The 13,930-nt window shown below is 48.0% G+C and overlaps 1 protein-coding gene across 1 annotated transcript in view; it reads left to right on the forward strand.

Moving 5' to 3' along the window:
• Positions 1-13,930, forward strand: part of LOC119954759 (cadherin-related family member 3-like) — a 103,772-nt gene that overhangs the window by 61,017 nt on the left and 28,825 nt on the right. The window contains exons 9-12 of the mRNA XM_038780302.1: positions 345-510; positions 1,609-1,711; positions 11,765-11,863; positions 13,360-13,598. Of these exons, the coding sequence (XP_038636230.1) occupies positions 345-510; positions 1,609-1,711; positions 11,765-11,863; positions 13,360-13,598 (607 nt within the window). The remainder of the gene's footprint in view (positions 1-344; positions 511-1,608; positions 1,712-11,764; positions 11,864-13,359; positions 13,599-13,930) is intronic.

The raw sequence follows: 13,930 nt of genomic DNA on the forward strand, positions 1-13,930 counted from the left end.
AGTACTTTCCCAGGATTTCCATTCCACTGTGTACAGAGTTAACCCTCATCTGTGAACGGGAATATGTAACATGCTGTGGGAAAGCTGATGGGCCTTGTACTCCGGTGCCATTCCTGCCATTCCTACAAGTCCTCTTGCGCTGCCACTGATTAACATGCTCCATTTTTGTGAGATACCTGCCTGGTCTCCCTGTGTCTGGCCACACCTTGTTTTTAATGTAGCCTGTACTGTTCAAAAACTATTCTTCAAAATTAATAACATAGCTATAAAGGAAGGGAATTCAGAAGGAACTCCCAATTGCGAGTTCTGAAAATGCACAACCGTTCATTTTGTCCTTCGCTCAGCATTCAGGTACCAGAAAAAACTGAAGCGGGTACAACGGTTGTTACCATATCCTGTCGAGATAATGATGTGGATCTTGCAAACAGCCAGTTCACCACTTCACTCCAGCCTGGCCTCAGGACGAATGGAAGATTTGCTCTGAATGGGGAGAATAATAGTACTATTGTGGTATGAGAGTCTCGCTATTCAGCCTACATATGGATAAATCGTGCCAAATCAGCCAGTCTATCAACTTGTAAGGACTTTATAGGAAAAAAACTGAACCTCCATTTATAAAAAATCTCAGCTGAATTCCTATGACAACCAGGCAAAGCTTGCCCGGTGGTGCACTGACAAAATCACTTGCCGTGTATGGAACTGCATCATGGTCCCCAGCACTCCTTGAGATTTTCTATGGTATGAAGGAGGGACGCTATATTTAGCATCAGTGTTCGCTGACTTGGGAAGGCATGTGGTGTGAGGATTGCAAGGGGGGGGGGGGGGGAGGGGGGGGCAGTTGCGGGAGGAAGTTGTGGGACAAAGTAGTGTGAAAATCAGCTGGAACATAAGGTGAAGATCTGATTGAACTTGTCAATTATAACCCCACCTCCCTTTGTAGTGTCCCTCACATATCATGGGCTATCTCAGCAAGGCAGCCCTGGAGCTCTAGGCATCTGTGCAACTATACCTTGACAGAGAGAGAGAGAGAAAAAAACAAGAGGAGTGAAAAAGCTTTAACCACAATTTTTGGTCTCCATTAATAAATTTAATAGGAGAGATGGGAAGGTAAGGGGACTTTGTGAGGTACACTATCATCTTGTTGCATGTTGACTACTATTCAATCTTCATACACAAATGCCGAGATGCTTTCTTTTCGTTGCTCATCTAAGGCACAGTGGCTAGCACGGTTGTCTCACAGCAGCAGCAACCCAGGTTCGATTCCCGGCTTGGGTGACTGTCTGTGTGGAGTTTGCACTTTATCTCCGTGTCTGCGGGGGTTTCCTCCGGGGGCTCCGGTTTCCTCCCACAGTCCAAAGATTTGCGGGTTAGGTGAATTGGCTGTGATAAAAGTGTTGCTGAGTATCCAGGAGTGTACAGGTTAGACAGGGTTATGAGGATGGAGTGGGCGTGGGTAGGGTGCTCTTTCAGAGGGTTGCTGCAGACTCAGTGGGCTGCATAGCCTCCTGATGCACTGTAGGCATACTGTGATTCTATGATTCTATTCTATGATATTTCTGTGTGCTGAAGTCTCCATTACAACTAATACCCTCCATTCTGTTCTGGTAGGTTATTGGAAACTTGAACTTTGAAGCTGCTACTAATCTTGAAGATAGTAATGTCTATGTGTTGGTGGTAGTTGTCACAGATATTGCCCCCCCATATTACCAGGGTAAGTCAACCTTATAAGTCATGATGATTTGAAATGAACTGTCTGAAAAGGTGGTTAAAACAAATTGCCTTGTAATTAAACTTTAGAACATAATTACAATCAAATACACTGGATGGCGATCACTTCCGGTGGTGGCTATGAAGGAGTAAGTTGCACATTTGGTGGCTCCCGCTCGGGTCGGACTTTTGGACCTTTTCCCCTGATCTTCTACCGGACTTGAACTGTAAAACTGAAGACAGAGGCAATTGTGTACTGAATTCCCACATCAGTGCATGGAGAGAAGGATTAGAAGTACTTGTAAAGGCAGAAATAGAAAGACAGAGAAGGCTTGGGCTGAAGCTGCAATGGGAGACAGCATGGCGGAGGACCAGACCTCTGGTTTGTCGACCCAGCGGTCAACGGAGCAGCTGATGCAAGTTGTTCAGGAAGGCTTTGCTAAGCATAAACGGGACTGCTCGGACCCGATAAAAGAGTCGATTGAGCGGCTGGAGAATAGATTGGACGTCCAAGATTGGGCGATCCAGAAGGTGGAGAAGGCGCTGGCCGAGAAGGAGGAACATCAAACTGTGGTGGAGTTGGAGCTGGGGATGCTGAGAGACCAGCAGAAGAAGCTCCTGGAGAAGGTGGAGGACCTAGAGAATAGGTCCCGCCGGCAGAACTTAAGAATCGTTGTGCTACCAGAGGGGTCCGAAGGAGCAGATGATGGGGCATACATTGCAGATATGTTTGAGAAGCAGCTGGGGGGTGGGGCATTCTCTCGACCCTTGGAGGTGGACAGGGCTCACAGAACACTCGCGAGGAATCCGCGAATGGGAGACCCCCCCCTGAGGGCAATGGTGGTGAGATTCCACAGGTACTTGGATAAGGAGCGCATTCTACAGGGGACCAAGCTGACACGGAGCTGTAAATGGGACAATAGTATCCGGTGGGTTTACCAAGACCTGAGTGTGGAGGTGGCCAGGAGAAGAGCAGGCTTCAACCAGAGTAGGTCGATCATTTTAACGAAAAAGGTGAAGTTCGGACTGTTGTACCGGCCCGTCTCTGGATCACGAACGAGAAACAGCACTTTTATTTCGAGTTGCCTGAGGACATGCTGGACTTCGTAAAAAGGAAAGGGTGGGTGTTGGACTGAGAACATTTGAACTTGGCTGCAGCGTTCATGTTTTTGTTTCTTTTTGTTTCTCTGTTCGTTAAAAAATGTTTCTCATTTTTCGTTTTGTGGAAGTTGTTTGTAATGCCTTCTGTATTGATTTGGGACCAGTGGAAGAGCTGAGTAAGTTAAAGTTTTCATTTGCACTGTTGGGGTATGGAGGTGTGCTTGTTTAGATTTTGTTTTTTTTCTCTGTCGGGCAATTGTGTGGGGATTGTTTGATGTTGGAGTATGTTTGTATGAGCGGGAGGGAGAGGGCGGGGAGTGATCAATAGGTGGGAGACCATCCGGCACCAGGAATGGGGGCCACCAAGCTAGCTGGGCGGGCTAGCTCACGGAAGCGCAGTGGGTGGGGGGGGGGGGGGGGGGGGGGGTGCATATGTTCGGTTTATCAAAGGGGTTGGGTTATAGAATGTTATTACTGGGGGGAGGGGGGAAAATGTTCTGCTGACGAGGGAGGGACTTGGGCCAAGGGACACAGAGGAGGTTGGGGGCGGAGGCTGCCTGGGGGCGGGCCGGTGGAGGCGCAGAGCATGGGCTGGAGGTGGGCCCAAAAGAGGAGATGGCTGATCGGCGAAGGGGGGGGGGACGTGCAGGAGACGCACCTCAGAGTAACTGACCAGATTAGATTGAGGAAAGACTGGGTCAGTCAGGTCTTTCACTCAGGACTAGGTTCAAAGACTAGAGGGGTCGTGATCCTGATCAATAAGTGGGTGGCGTTTGATGCAGGTAGAATAGTTTTGGATGAGGGAGGTCGGTGGGAAACTGGAGGGGGTGCAGGTGGTATTAGTAAATGTGTATGCGCCAAATTGGGATTATGTGGAGTTTATAAAGAGGATGCTGGGGAAGATACCGGACCTGGACTCGCACAGGTTGGTCATGGGACGGGACCTCAGCACAGTTATTGACCCTGGCTTGGACCGGTCAAGCTCACAAATGGGCAGGGTGTCAGCAATGGTAAAGGAACTAAAAGGGTTAATGGAGCTGATGGGGGGGAGCATGGATCCATGGAGATTTGGGCAGCCGAGGGTGAATGAGTTCTCCTTCTACTCACACGTGCATAAAGTGTACTCCCGGATCGATTTCTTCATTTTGAGCAGGGCCTTACTGGCAGGGGTGGTGGACACAGGATTCTTGCCGATCACAATCTGAGACCATGCTCCGCACTGGGTTGACATGCAGGTTAGTAAAGACAGTAACCGGCTCCCGCACTGGAGGTTGGATGTGGGACTTTTGGCTGACGACAGGATGTGCGAGCGGCTGAGGAAATGTATTCAGAACTACCTGCAGGTCAATAACATGGGGGAAATTTCAGCAGTGTGGCCTGGGAAGCACTGAAGGGAGGGGAGGAAGTTAGAGGGGAGCTGATTTTGTTACGGGCCCCCAGGGAGCAGGTAGACAGGGCAGAGACGGACCGACTGGTTAAGGAGATACTACAGATCGATAGGGGGTATGCGGAGACCCCAGAGGCAGGGCTTTTAAGGGAACGGTGGAGGCTACAGGCGGAGTTCGGCTTGTTAACCACAGGGAGGGCGGTGGAGCAGCTGAGAAAGGCGAGGGGGGTGGGGCGATCTATGAGCATGGAGAGAAGGCCAGCAGAATGCTTGCACAACAGCTTAGAAAGAGGGAGGCAGCCAGGGAGTTGGGAAAGTAAATGATGGAAATGGGAATCTGGTTGGAGATTTAGCAGGGGTGAATAAGGCATTTAGGGGTTTCTACAGTAGGCTGTATAGATCGGAACCCGCTACGGGGCCGGAGGGGATGAGGCACTTCTTGGGGGGGCTGAATTTCCCAAAGGTGGACGGGGAACTGGTAGAAGGGCTGGGGGCCCTGATCGAGATAGTGGAGGGTCTGAAGGCCATGCAGGCGGGTAAAGCTCCGGGGCCGGGTGGGTACCCAGTGGAGTTTTATAAAACGTTCTCTAGGATATTGGGGCCAGTGTTGATGAGGATGTTCAATGAGGCAAGGGAAAGAGGGGTGCTGCCCCCGACAATGTCACAGGCCACAATTTCGCTGATTCTGAAGTGGGATAAGAACCCAGAGCTGTGTGGATCATACGGGCCGATATCCCTGTTGAATGTGGACGCCAAACTGCTGGCCAAAATTTTGTCCTCCAGGATTGAGGATTGTGTTCCAGACGTTATTGGGGAGGACCAGACGGGGTTTGTGAAGGGTAGGCAGTTGGTGGCCAATGTAAGAAGGCTGTTAAATGTGATCATGATGCCCCCGGAAGGTAGGGAGGTGGAGGTGGTGATCGCAATCGATGCAGAAAAGGCTTTTGATCGGGTAGAATTGAATTATATGTGGGATGTACTGGGACGGTTCAGATTTGGGCGGGGCTTTATTGACTGGGTCAGGATGCTGTATCAGGCTCCTGTGGCAAGTGTACAGACAAATAGGACAACATCGGACTATTTTAGACTGCACTGGGGGACGAGACAGGGATGCCCCCTCTCTCCACTGTTGTTCACGCTAGCTATAGAGCTATTGGCAATTGCTCTGAGAGCCTCAAGAGGCTGGAAGGGGCTGGTCTCGGGCAGGGTGGGGGGGGGGGGTGGGGAGGGGTGTGGAGCACAGAGTCTCGCTCTATGCAGCCGACTTGCTTCTGTATGTATCTGACCCATTGGAGTGGATGGAAGAAACCATGAGGATTCTAGGGGAATTTGGACGGTTTTCGGGGTATAATCTAAATATGGGGAAAAGTGAGATGTTTGCAATCCAGGCGAGGAGACAGCAGAGGCGATTGGGGGAGCTGCCGTTTATATTAGTAGGGGGAAGCTTTAGTTACCTAGACACTCAAGTGGCGCGGGAATGGGACCGGCGGCATAAATTAAATCTAGCCCGGCTAGTAGACCAAATGAAGGACGATTTTCGGAGGCGGGACGCGCTCCCATTGTCATTAGCTGGGAGGGTGCAGACGGTGAAGATGACGGTCCTCCTGAGATTCCTGTTTGTGTTTCAGAGTCTCCCCATCTTTATTCCGCAGTCCTTTTTAAACGGATCAACAAAGTGATCTCTGGCTGTGTTTGGGTGGGCAAGATCCCGCGGGTAAGGAAGGTAATACTTGAGCGGAGTCGGTGAGAGGGTGGGCTGGCGCTGCCAAATTTTAGTAACTATTACTGGGCTGCGAATATAGCCTTGATCAGGAAGTGGATGGTGGGGGAGGGGTCGGCATGGGAGCGTATGGAGGCAGCTTCATGCAAGGGCTCCAGTCTAGGGGCATTGGTAACTGCGCCTCTGCCATGCCCAGCGGCACGGTACTCCACCAGCCTTGTGGTGGTGGCGGCCCTGAGAGTCTGGGGGCAATGGAGGAGACATGTGGGAGCAGAGGGAGCATCGGTCTGGTCCCCAATCTGTAATAATCACCGGTTTGCCCCGGGAAGTATGGATGGTGGGTACCGGATATGGCGGAGAACAGGGATCGAGAGGATGGGGGATATGTTTATAGAGGGGAGCTTTCCGAGTATGAGGGTGCTGGAGGAGAAGTTTGGGTTGGCGAGGGGAAATGAATTCAGGTACCTGCAGGTGCGGGACTTCCTACGTAAACAGGGGTCAACATTCCCGCTCCTACCGCTAAGGGGTATTCAGGACAGGGTAGTGTCCAGAGGGTGGGGAGGAGAAGGGAGCGTCTCTGACATTTACAAGGAACTTATGGGTCAGAGGAGACGCGGACCGAGGAGCTGAAGCGCAAGTGGGAGGAGGAGCTGGGAGGAGATAGAGGATGGTCTATGGACGGGCTCGTTGAGTAGAGTCAACGCGTCCGCAACATGTGACAGGCTCAGCCTGATACAATTTAAGGTTGTTCACCGGGTTCACATGACAGTGGCCCGGATGAGCAGATTCCTTGGGGTGGAAGACAGGTATGCAAAGTGTGCGGGAGGACCAGCAAACCATGTCCACATGTTCTGGGCATGTCCAAAGCTTAGGAGGTTTTGGCAGGGGTTTGCAGATGTCCACGATGTTAAAAACAAGGGTGGCGCTGAGCCCAGAGGTGGTGATTTTCGGGGTATCGGAAGACCCAGGAATCCAGGATTAGAAAGAGGCAGACGTTCTGGCCTTTGCCTCCCTGGTAGCCCGGAGACGGATATTATTAGCTTGGAGTGACTCAAAGCCCCCGAAGTCGGAGACCTGGCTATCGGACATGGCTAGCTTTCTCTGTTTGGAGAAAATCAAGTTTGCCTTGAGAGGGTCACTGTTAGGATTCACCCGGAGGTGGCAACCGTTCGTCGACTTCTTTGCGGAAAATTAATCGTCAGCAGAAGGCGGGGGGGTTAGTTTAGCTTAGAGTAGGGGGTTAATAAAGGTGGGACCTGAAAGGGAGGGAGACGGCTTTTGCACTGTTTATAGTTTCATGCACATTGTTTATTGTGTTGTTATAATACCACAAATACCTCAATAAAATATGTATTAAAAAAAAATACTCTGGATGGCATACTTCCAATTTATTTCTAAGTAAGGAATTTATCTGGCAACTATCCTTTGGCTTGGAACTAATCAGATAGGGCAATTAAGTTCATCATTCAACATTATTGGCAAAGAAAAGAATTGTACACTTTTGAGGATGGAAACTCTGGCTCAGTTTTCTGGTGCTATGAATGTCTGACTGACTCCAAAATGGCGTCCACGGCAGCCAAGTACATATCTAGTGTGAGAGACACCTAATGTTAATTTGGTAAAGGTGTCAGCACACACAGTGAACATCTGCTGGATGTGCAGAGCAGGCAGGTCATGGTCTCAGAGTTTAATGTGAGCTGCCATTTTGGAGCTTAATGTTGGTATTAAACATAGAACATACAACATACAGTGCAGAAGGAGGCCATTCGGCCCATTGAGTCTGCACCGACCCACTTAAACCCTCACTTCCACCCTATCTCCGAAACCCTTACCTTTTTGGTCACTAAGGGAAAATTATCATGGCCAATCCACCTAACCTGCACATCTTTGGACTGTGGGAAGAAACCAGAGCACCCGGAGGAAACCCACACAGACACAGGGAGAACGTGTAGACTCCGCATAGACAGTGACCCAGCGGGGAATCGAACCTGGGACCCTGGCACCGTGAAGCAACAGTGCTAGCCACTTGTGCTACTGTGCTGCCATATTATCTGAAAACCACGCAGAAGGGAACATTCATTAAACAGCAGAAAGGAGCCACCCTACCCCACAATCTCACCCTCCCCACAATCCCTCCAGCCCCTTACCAGGGCTATTAAAAGGAATCAGCAACCACTTGCAGGTTAGTCACCAATTGATTTTTACTGGCTGCTGCTGTAATTGTAGAAGTGATTTGTGGCTTCCTGAGTTTAAAAAAAAAATTTGCTAAAGTTCACAGGCAGCGGTGTGGCAGCTGAAAAAGGACTTGGTCCTGATGACAAATCACTTGCTCCCGGGGTGCAGTGATAGACATATCTTTGCAATAATGGCTGACAGGGAGAATGAACAGAGAACAAGGTAGTGGGGTCATTTGAGACCTCAGGGGATGGTCGGCTCTGGCCTTTTGCAAGTCACCCCAGACCGAGGTATAATGTCCCATGCTCAAGTTTATTAGACATGGCCAGTGGCGAAACCACCAAATATTCAAAGAACAAAGCCCTCCAAGCCCGTGCCGACCATGCTGCCCGTCTAAACTAAAATCTTCTACACTTCCTGGGTCCGTATTCCTCTATTCCAATCCTATTCATGTATTTATCAAGATGCCCCTTAAATGACACTATCGTCCCTGCTTCCACCACCTCCTCCGGCAGCGAGTTCCAGGCACCCACTACCCTCTGTGTAAAAAACTTACCGAGTACATCTACTTTAAACCTTACCCCTCGCACCTTAAACCTATGCCCCCTAGTAATTGACACCTCAACCCTGGGGAAAAGCCTCTGACGATCCACTCTATCTATGCCCCTCTTAATTTTGTAGACCTCTATCAGGTCGCCCCTCAACCTCCGTTGTTCCAGTGAGAACAAACCGAGTTTATTCAAACGCTCCTCATAGCTAATGCCCTCCATACCAGGCAACATCCTGGTAAATCTCTTCTGCACCCTCTCTAAATCCTCCACATCCTTCTGGTAGTGTGGAGACCAGAATTGAACACTATACTCCAAGTGTGGCCTAACTAAGGTTCTATACAGCTGCCACATGACTTGCCAATTCGTATACTCAATGCCCCGGCCAATGAAGGCAAGCATGCCGTATGCCTTCTTGACTACCTTCTCCACCTGTGTTGCCCCTTTCACTGGCCTGTGGACCTGTACACCTAGATCTCTCCCTGACTTTCAATACTCTTTAGAGTTCTACCATTCACTGTATATTCCCTACCTGCATTCGACCATCCAAAATGCATTACCTCACATTTGTCCGGATTAAACTCCATCTACAATCTCTACGCCCAAGTGTCCAAACTATCTAAATCCTGCTGTATCCTCTGACAGTCCTCATCGCTATCCGCAATTCCACCAATCTTTGTGTCGTCTGCAAAGTTACTAATCAGACCAGTTAGATTTTCCTCCAAATCATTTTTATATGCTACGAACAGCAAAGGTCCCAGCACTGATCCCTGCGGAACACCACTAGTCACAGCCCTCCAATTAGAAAAGCATCCTTCCATTGCTACTCTCTGCCTTCTATGATCTAGCCAGTTCTGTATCCACCTTGCCAGCTCACCCCTGATCTCATGTGACTTCGCCTTTTATACCAGTCTACCATGAGAGACCTTGTCAAAGGCCTTACTGAAGTCCATATAGACAACATCCACTGCCCTACCTGAATTAATCAACTTTGTGACCTCTTCAAAAAACTCTATCAAATTAGTGAGACACAACCTCCCCTTCACAAAACCGTGCTGCCTCTCACTAATACATCTATTTGCTTCCAAATGGGAGTAGATCCTGTCTCAGAGAATTTTCTCCAGTAATTTCCCTACCACTGACGTAAGGCTCACCGGCCTGTAGTTCCCTGGATTATCCTTGCTACCCTTCTTCAACAAAGGAACAACATTGGCTATTCTCAGTCCTCCGGGACATCACCTGAAGTGGTGATGGCATAAGAACTAGAACCTTGAAGGACAACGGATGTTTACAGACAGGGGACCTTTTAAGAGCAGGACTTGTGGTTTCTTAAACAGAGGTAAGGAATGGAACAGAAAATCTCCTTATGTACTTTTCTCCCTAGTCATATTGCTCATTGCAGTTGGAAATGGAAGCGTTGAACTGTGAGGTGTGGAAAATGAGCAGACTACCTACCCTGAGGCAGGGCACTATGGCAACCTAGAGAAAGACAAGATGCTAAAAGAATGAGAAGGATGAGGGGGAGAAGGGGCCTCAGCAGGGGGCCATATTCATCCACAGAGAGAAATGCCCAACCCTGAACCTCAGTGAGGAACAGTGTATCAAACATTTCCCATTCAGTAAGGATGGGCAGAATTCCCCCACCTGGGACTAAGTCCTGTGGATGGGATGGGTACAGGGAATGTTTCCTACTGCGGACACCAGTAGGAAACCACACCAAATCTTCCAACCCCGACCTCATTAACTATGCATCTGGGGGTTCAGAGCTGTATTCTGTGGTGGGGCGGGTTTGATTGTTTATGTCCCACTGTCATACCTGGGGCCATATTGAAAATGCGCCCGACATCACTGACCCACTCTTGAAGAAAAAAGATGGTCCTTGTGAAGAAAAAAGCTGATCCTGAAGAAAGAAGATGGCTCTCCGGGAACACTCTGAGACTGGGAAATGAACCTCCTTGGTGACACTAAATCTGGAAGATTCCCCCCCTATCCCCTTGCCCGTAGCTGGTCCCCTACACACTGCTGTGGTGTTCCTGATTACTGGCGGCCTCCATCCCGAATCCGGAGGCAGCCCCAAGCATTGTTTAGGTAAGTACCAAGTTGTGCACTCCAAATTGTTCCAGATGTGTTTTGGACACATGGAGAATCAGGCATGAGGAAAAGATTCCAGTAAGACCCACATCGGCATCCCATTCGTGGGATACAAATAAATTTAATCCTGGCATCCAGCAGGTTTCCTGGTTTGCCACACAGACACCAGAGGACAATCCTTTGAGAAATTCATACCGGCCTAAAAATGACAACCTGTTCTGCATTGAATTCGTCCAGGCTGCAGCAGGTGAAATATTTCCCATTTTGCCATCAACTGTTGCCTGAAGGAATTGAGTGAGAGCTAATCCAACAGGTCAGAATACAAACCTCTTGCCAGAGAGAAGCAGATGGAGCAAGATTTCCTTTTATTCGAAAGTTGGATGTGGACATCAGTAATAGCCTTCAGAAGGTGATGAGCTGCTTTCTTGATCCATGTGGTGCAGGTACAACCATAGTGCTGTAAAGGAGGGAGTTCCTGGATTTGACCCAGCGACACTGGAGGAACAGCGATATATTTCCGCGTCAGGATGGTGATTGACTTGGAGGAGAACCTCCGGGTGGTGGTATTCCCATGTAGTTGCTGTCCTTGTCCTTCTAGTTGGTAGAGGTTGTGGCTTTGGAAGGTGCTGTTTAAGGAGCCTTTGTGACTTGTTGTGGATGGTACGCATTGATGTCATTGTGATTCGGTGGTGGGAATGAATATTTAAGGCGATGGATGAGATGCCAATCTAGCGGGCTGATTTGGTCTGCATGGATTAGATATTAAAATCATTAGAACAGGGAGACAGCACGAAGTAGGCAGCCAATGAGCAAGGATTAATAACACATTAAGATGCCCTTTTAGGTTTGGCTATCAGTTAGCCGCCTAGATTTTAGTTTTCTAGGTTTATTACTCTTAAAAGCAAATATCACAGTAATAAAATTGAAAAACAGCAGTTTCTAATTTCACACTGAAACATTTGAAAACATGAAATGTCGCATCGGAAATGCCTAATCTAATAGTTATTTCATAAATATCTGATTTATCACACCTAGATACAGTGAACGTATATGTCACAGTCACGCCAGTAAATGAATTTCGCCCATCTTTCACCCAGATGTCGTATACTTTCAACGTATCTGAATTCAGCCAAAGTAAGTGAACAGCCAATGACACTGCGTACACATCTCTTTATTTCTGGTTAAGGTGCATGAGAAATATTTCCAACAGTTCGATGATACAATTTGGTAGATAACAAGTGGAAAATAGGTGTAAACTAATCAGGGCCTGAGGAAGGAGCAGGGTAAAAGCCACCTTCCTGATTTAGATCCCTATTTATCTTATTGGTGGAAAGAAAATTAAAGTTTGGCACTATCAGGCCGTCCTGATTTATTGGAGTTCAGAAGGTTGAGAGGTGAATTTATTGAAACATCTAAGATCCTAGGGGGACTTAGGGTGGATGCTGAAAGGGTGTATTCCCTTGTGGGAGAGACTAGAACTTGGGGATGCAGTGTTAAAATAAGGGCCCGATTCTCTCGCCCAAGTTCGCTCCACCACATCTGCCAATGAGAAGGAAGAATTTGGCACTGAGTAATCCTGCGGTGTTTAAAATATGGTGGAGAAGGCCAGCAAACTGAATTCTGCTTTTCCCTCCTTCGGCAAAAAATGAAAGAATTCCGCCCTCTGTTTCTCTGACCACAGATGCTGCTGGACCTGATTAGACCCAGCATTTGTTCCAGTCCTCCACCAAATGCAGTATTTTGCTTTTGTGATGTTGCACTGAGCAGTCACTTGTGAAAATGGAAACATTGGGAGCAGAGAATCCTTCCAACCTTCCTACCCCGGGTACACTCAATGAATCACAGCAGTATGATTAATAATGACCACTCTTCAAGAATGTAGCACAAAGAGTTGGGAAAATCTCCTACATAAGTGTAAAAGGTGGAAATTGCAAGCCTTTCCCATTGAAACATTCCACTTTTTCCAGGGACATCATTAACCATTCTGACAAGCCCTGCAGATGCACATTTCAAAACAGCCAACTACTGCCTGCATTTATATAGCACCTTTAGTGTATTAAATTGTCTGAGGGCACTTCACAGGATCAAACCTCTACAAACATTGACAGCAAGTCAAATAATGAGACATTACCGGGTGTTTGTCCCCTTTATAATGTGCTTCCCCCACCTGGCCCCTGATTGATTATCCGGGTCATGTGACCCTCTCGGCAGACAGAACCATAGAATACCCACAGTGCAGAAGGAGTCCATTCGGCCCATTGAATCTGCACAACAATATGGGGACAACCTGTTCACCAGTTAGGTAAATATTCCAATTACAACAGGTGATCAAAAGCTTGGTCACGGAAATAGGTTTTGAAGAGCGTATTAAGGAAAAAGGGGTGGAGAGACAAGAGTTTGAAGGAGATACTTCCCGAGATTGGTGCCTAGACACTAGAAAGGCACAACAAAGGAGCAGGTTTGATAGGCCATAAGATCTACTCCTCCTCCTGTTTCTTGTGTCTTGGTTGCAGGGCTGGAAGAAGTTCGAGGTACACAGATTAATGAAGTGAAATTAGTAACAGTGCCAACACCTCACTGATACTAACAACGTTGCCTGGTAACAGTTTTTTCTGTCCTTTGATTCCCAGTAGGAACAAAAGTTGGACAGGTGATTGCAGAAGTCAAAGATTTCCCAGATCTGGAACTCATTTACTCACTTGTCGGAGGGGGAAGCACACTGGGATACAGTCAATTATTTTGGATAAACCCAACCTCGGGGGAAATACACCTTGTGGCCCAACCCGATTACGAGGCGACTGTCCAATATTTCCTGACAGTACAGGCTGTTGGTAAAGATTCCAGTGACGCAAGGCCTGCTACAACTACTGTAAGTGGTTTCTAATGCTACAGGTTAGTCCACTTGCCCAACTCATTGCCATAAATATCAAACAGATATCAAGCTGGGTGGGTAGGGGATCATTGTTTTGATTTAACAAGAAAACTAATCAAATCCTCAAATATTCAACATGTGCGTGGTCTTTTTTAACCGCCTCTCTCAGTATCAGGACCACAAACTGGTACCCGAGAGTTTGAAAATTAATTGGCTCAGCAATCACTTGTTGACATTGGCTGACATTGTCGAGGTATTCATTAAGGAAGTTTCGTTTAATACAACTCAGGAGTTTGCTTGGCACATTTGCAATGCACATTCTTGAATTT

Source organism: Scyliorhinus canicula, chromosome 20 (assembly GCF_902713615.1).
Source record: "Scyliorhinus canicula chromosome 20, sScyCan1.1, whole genome shotgun sequence".
NCBI lineage: Eukaryota > Metazoa > Chordata > Chondrichthyes > Carcharhiniformes > Scyliorhinidae > Scyliorhinus > Scyliorhinus canicula.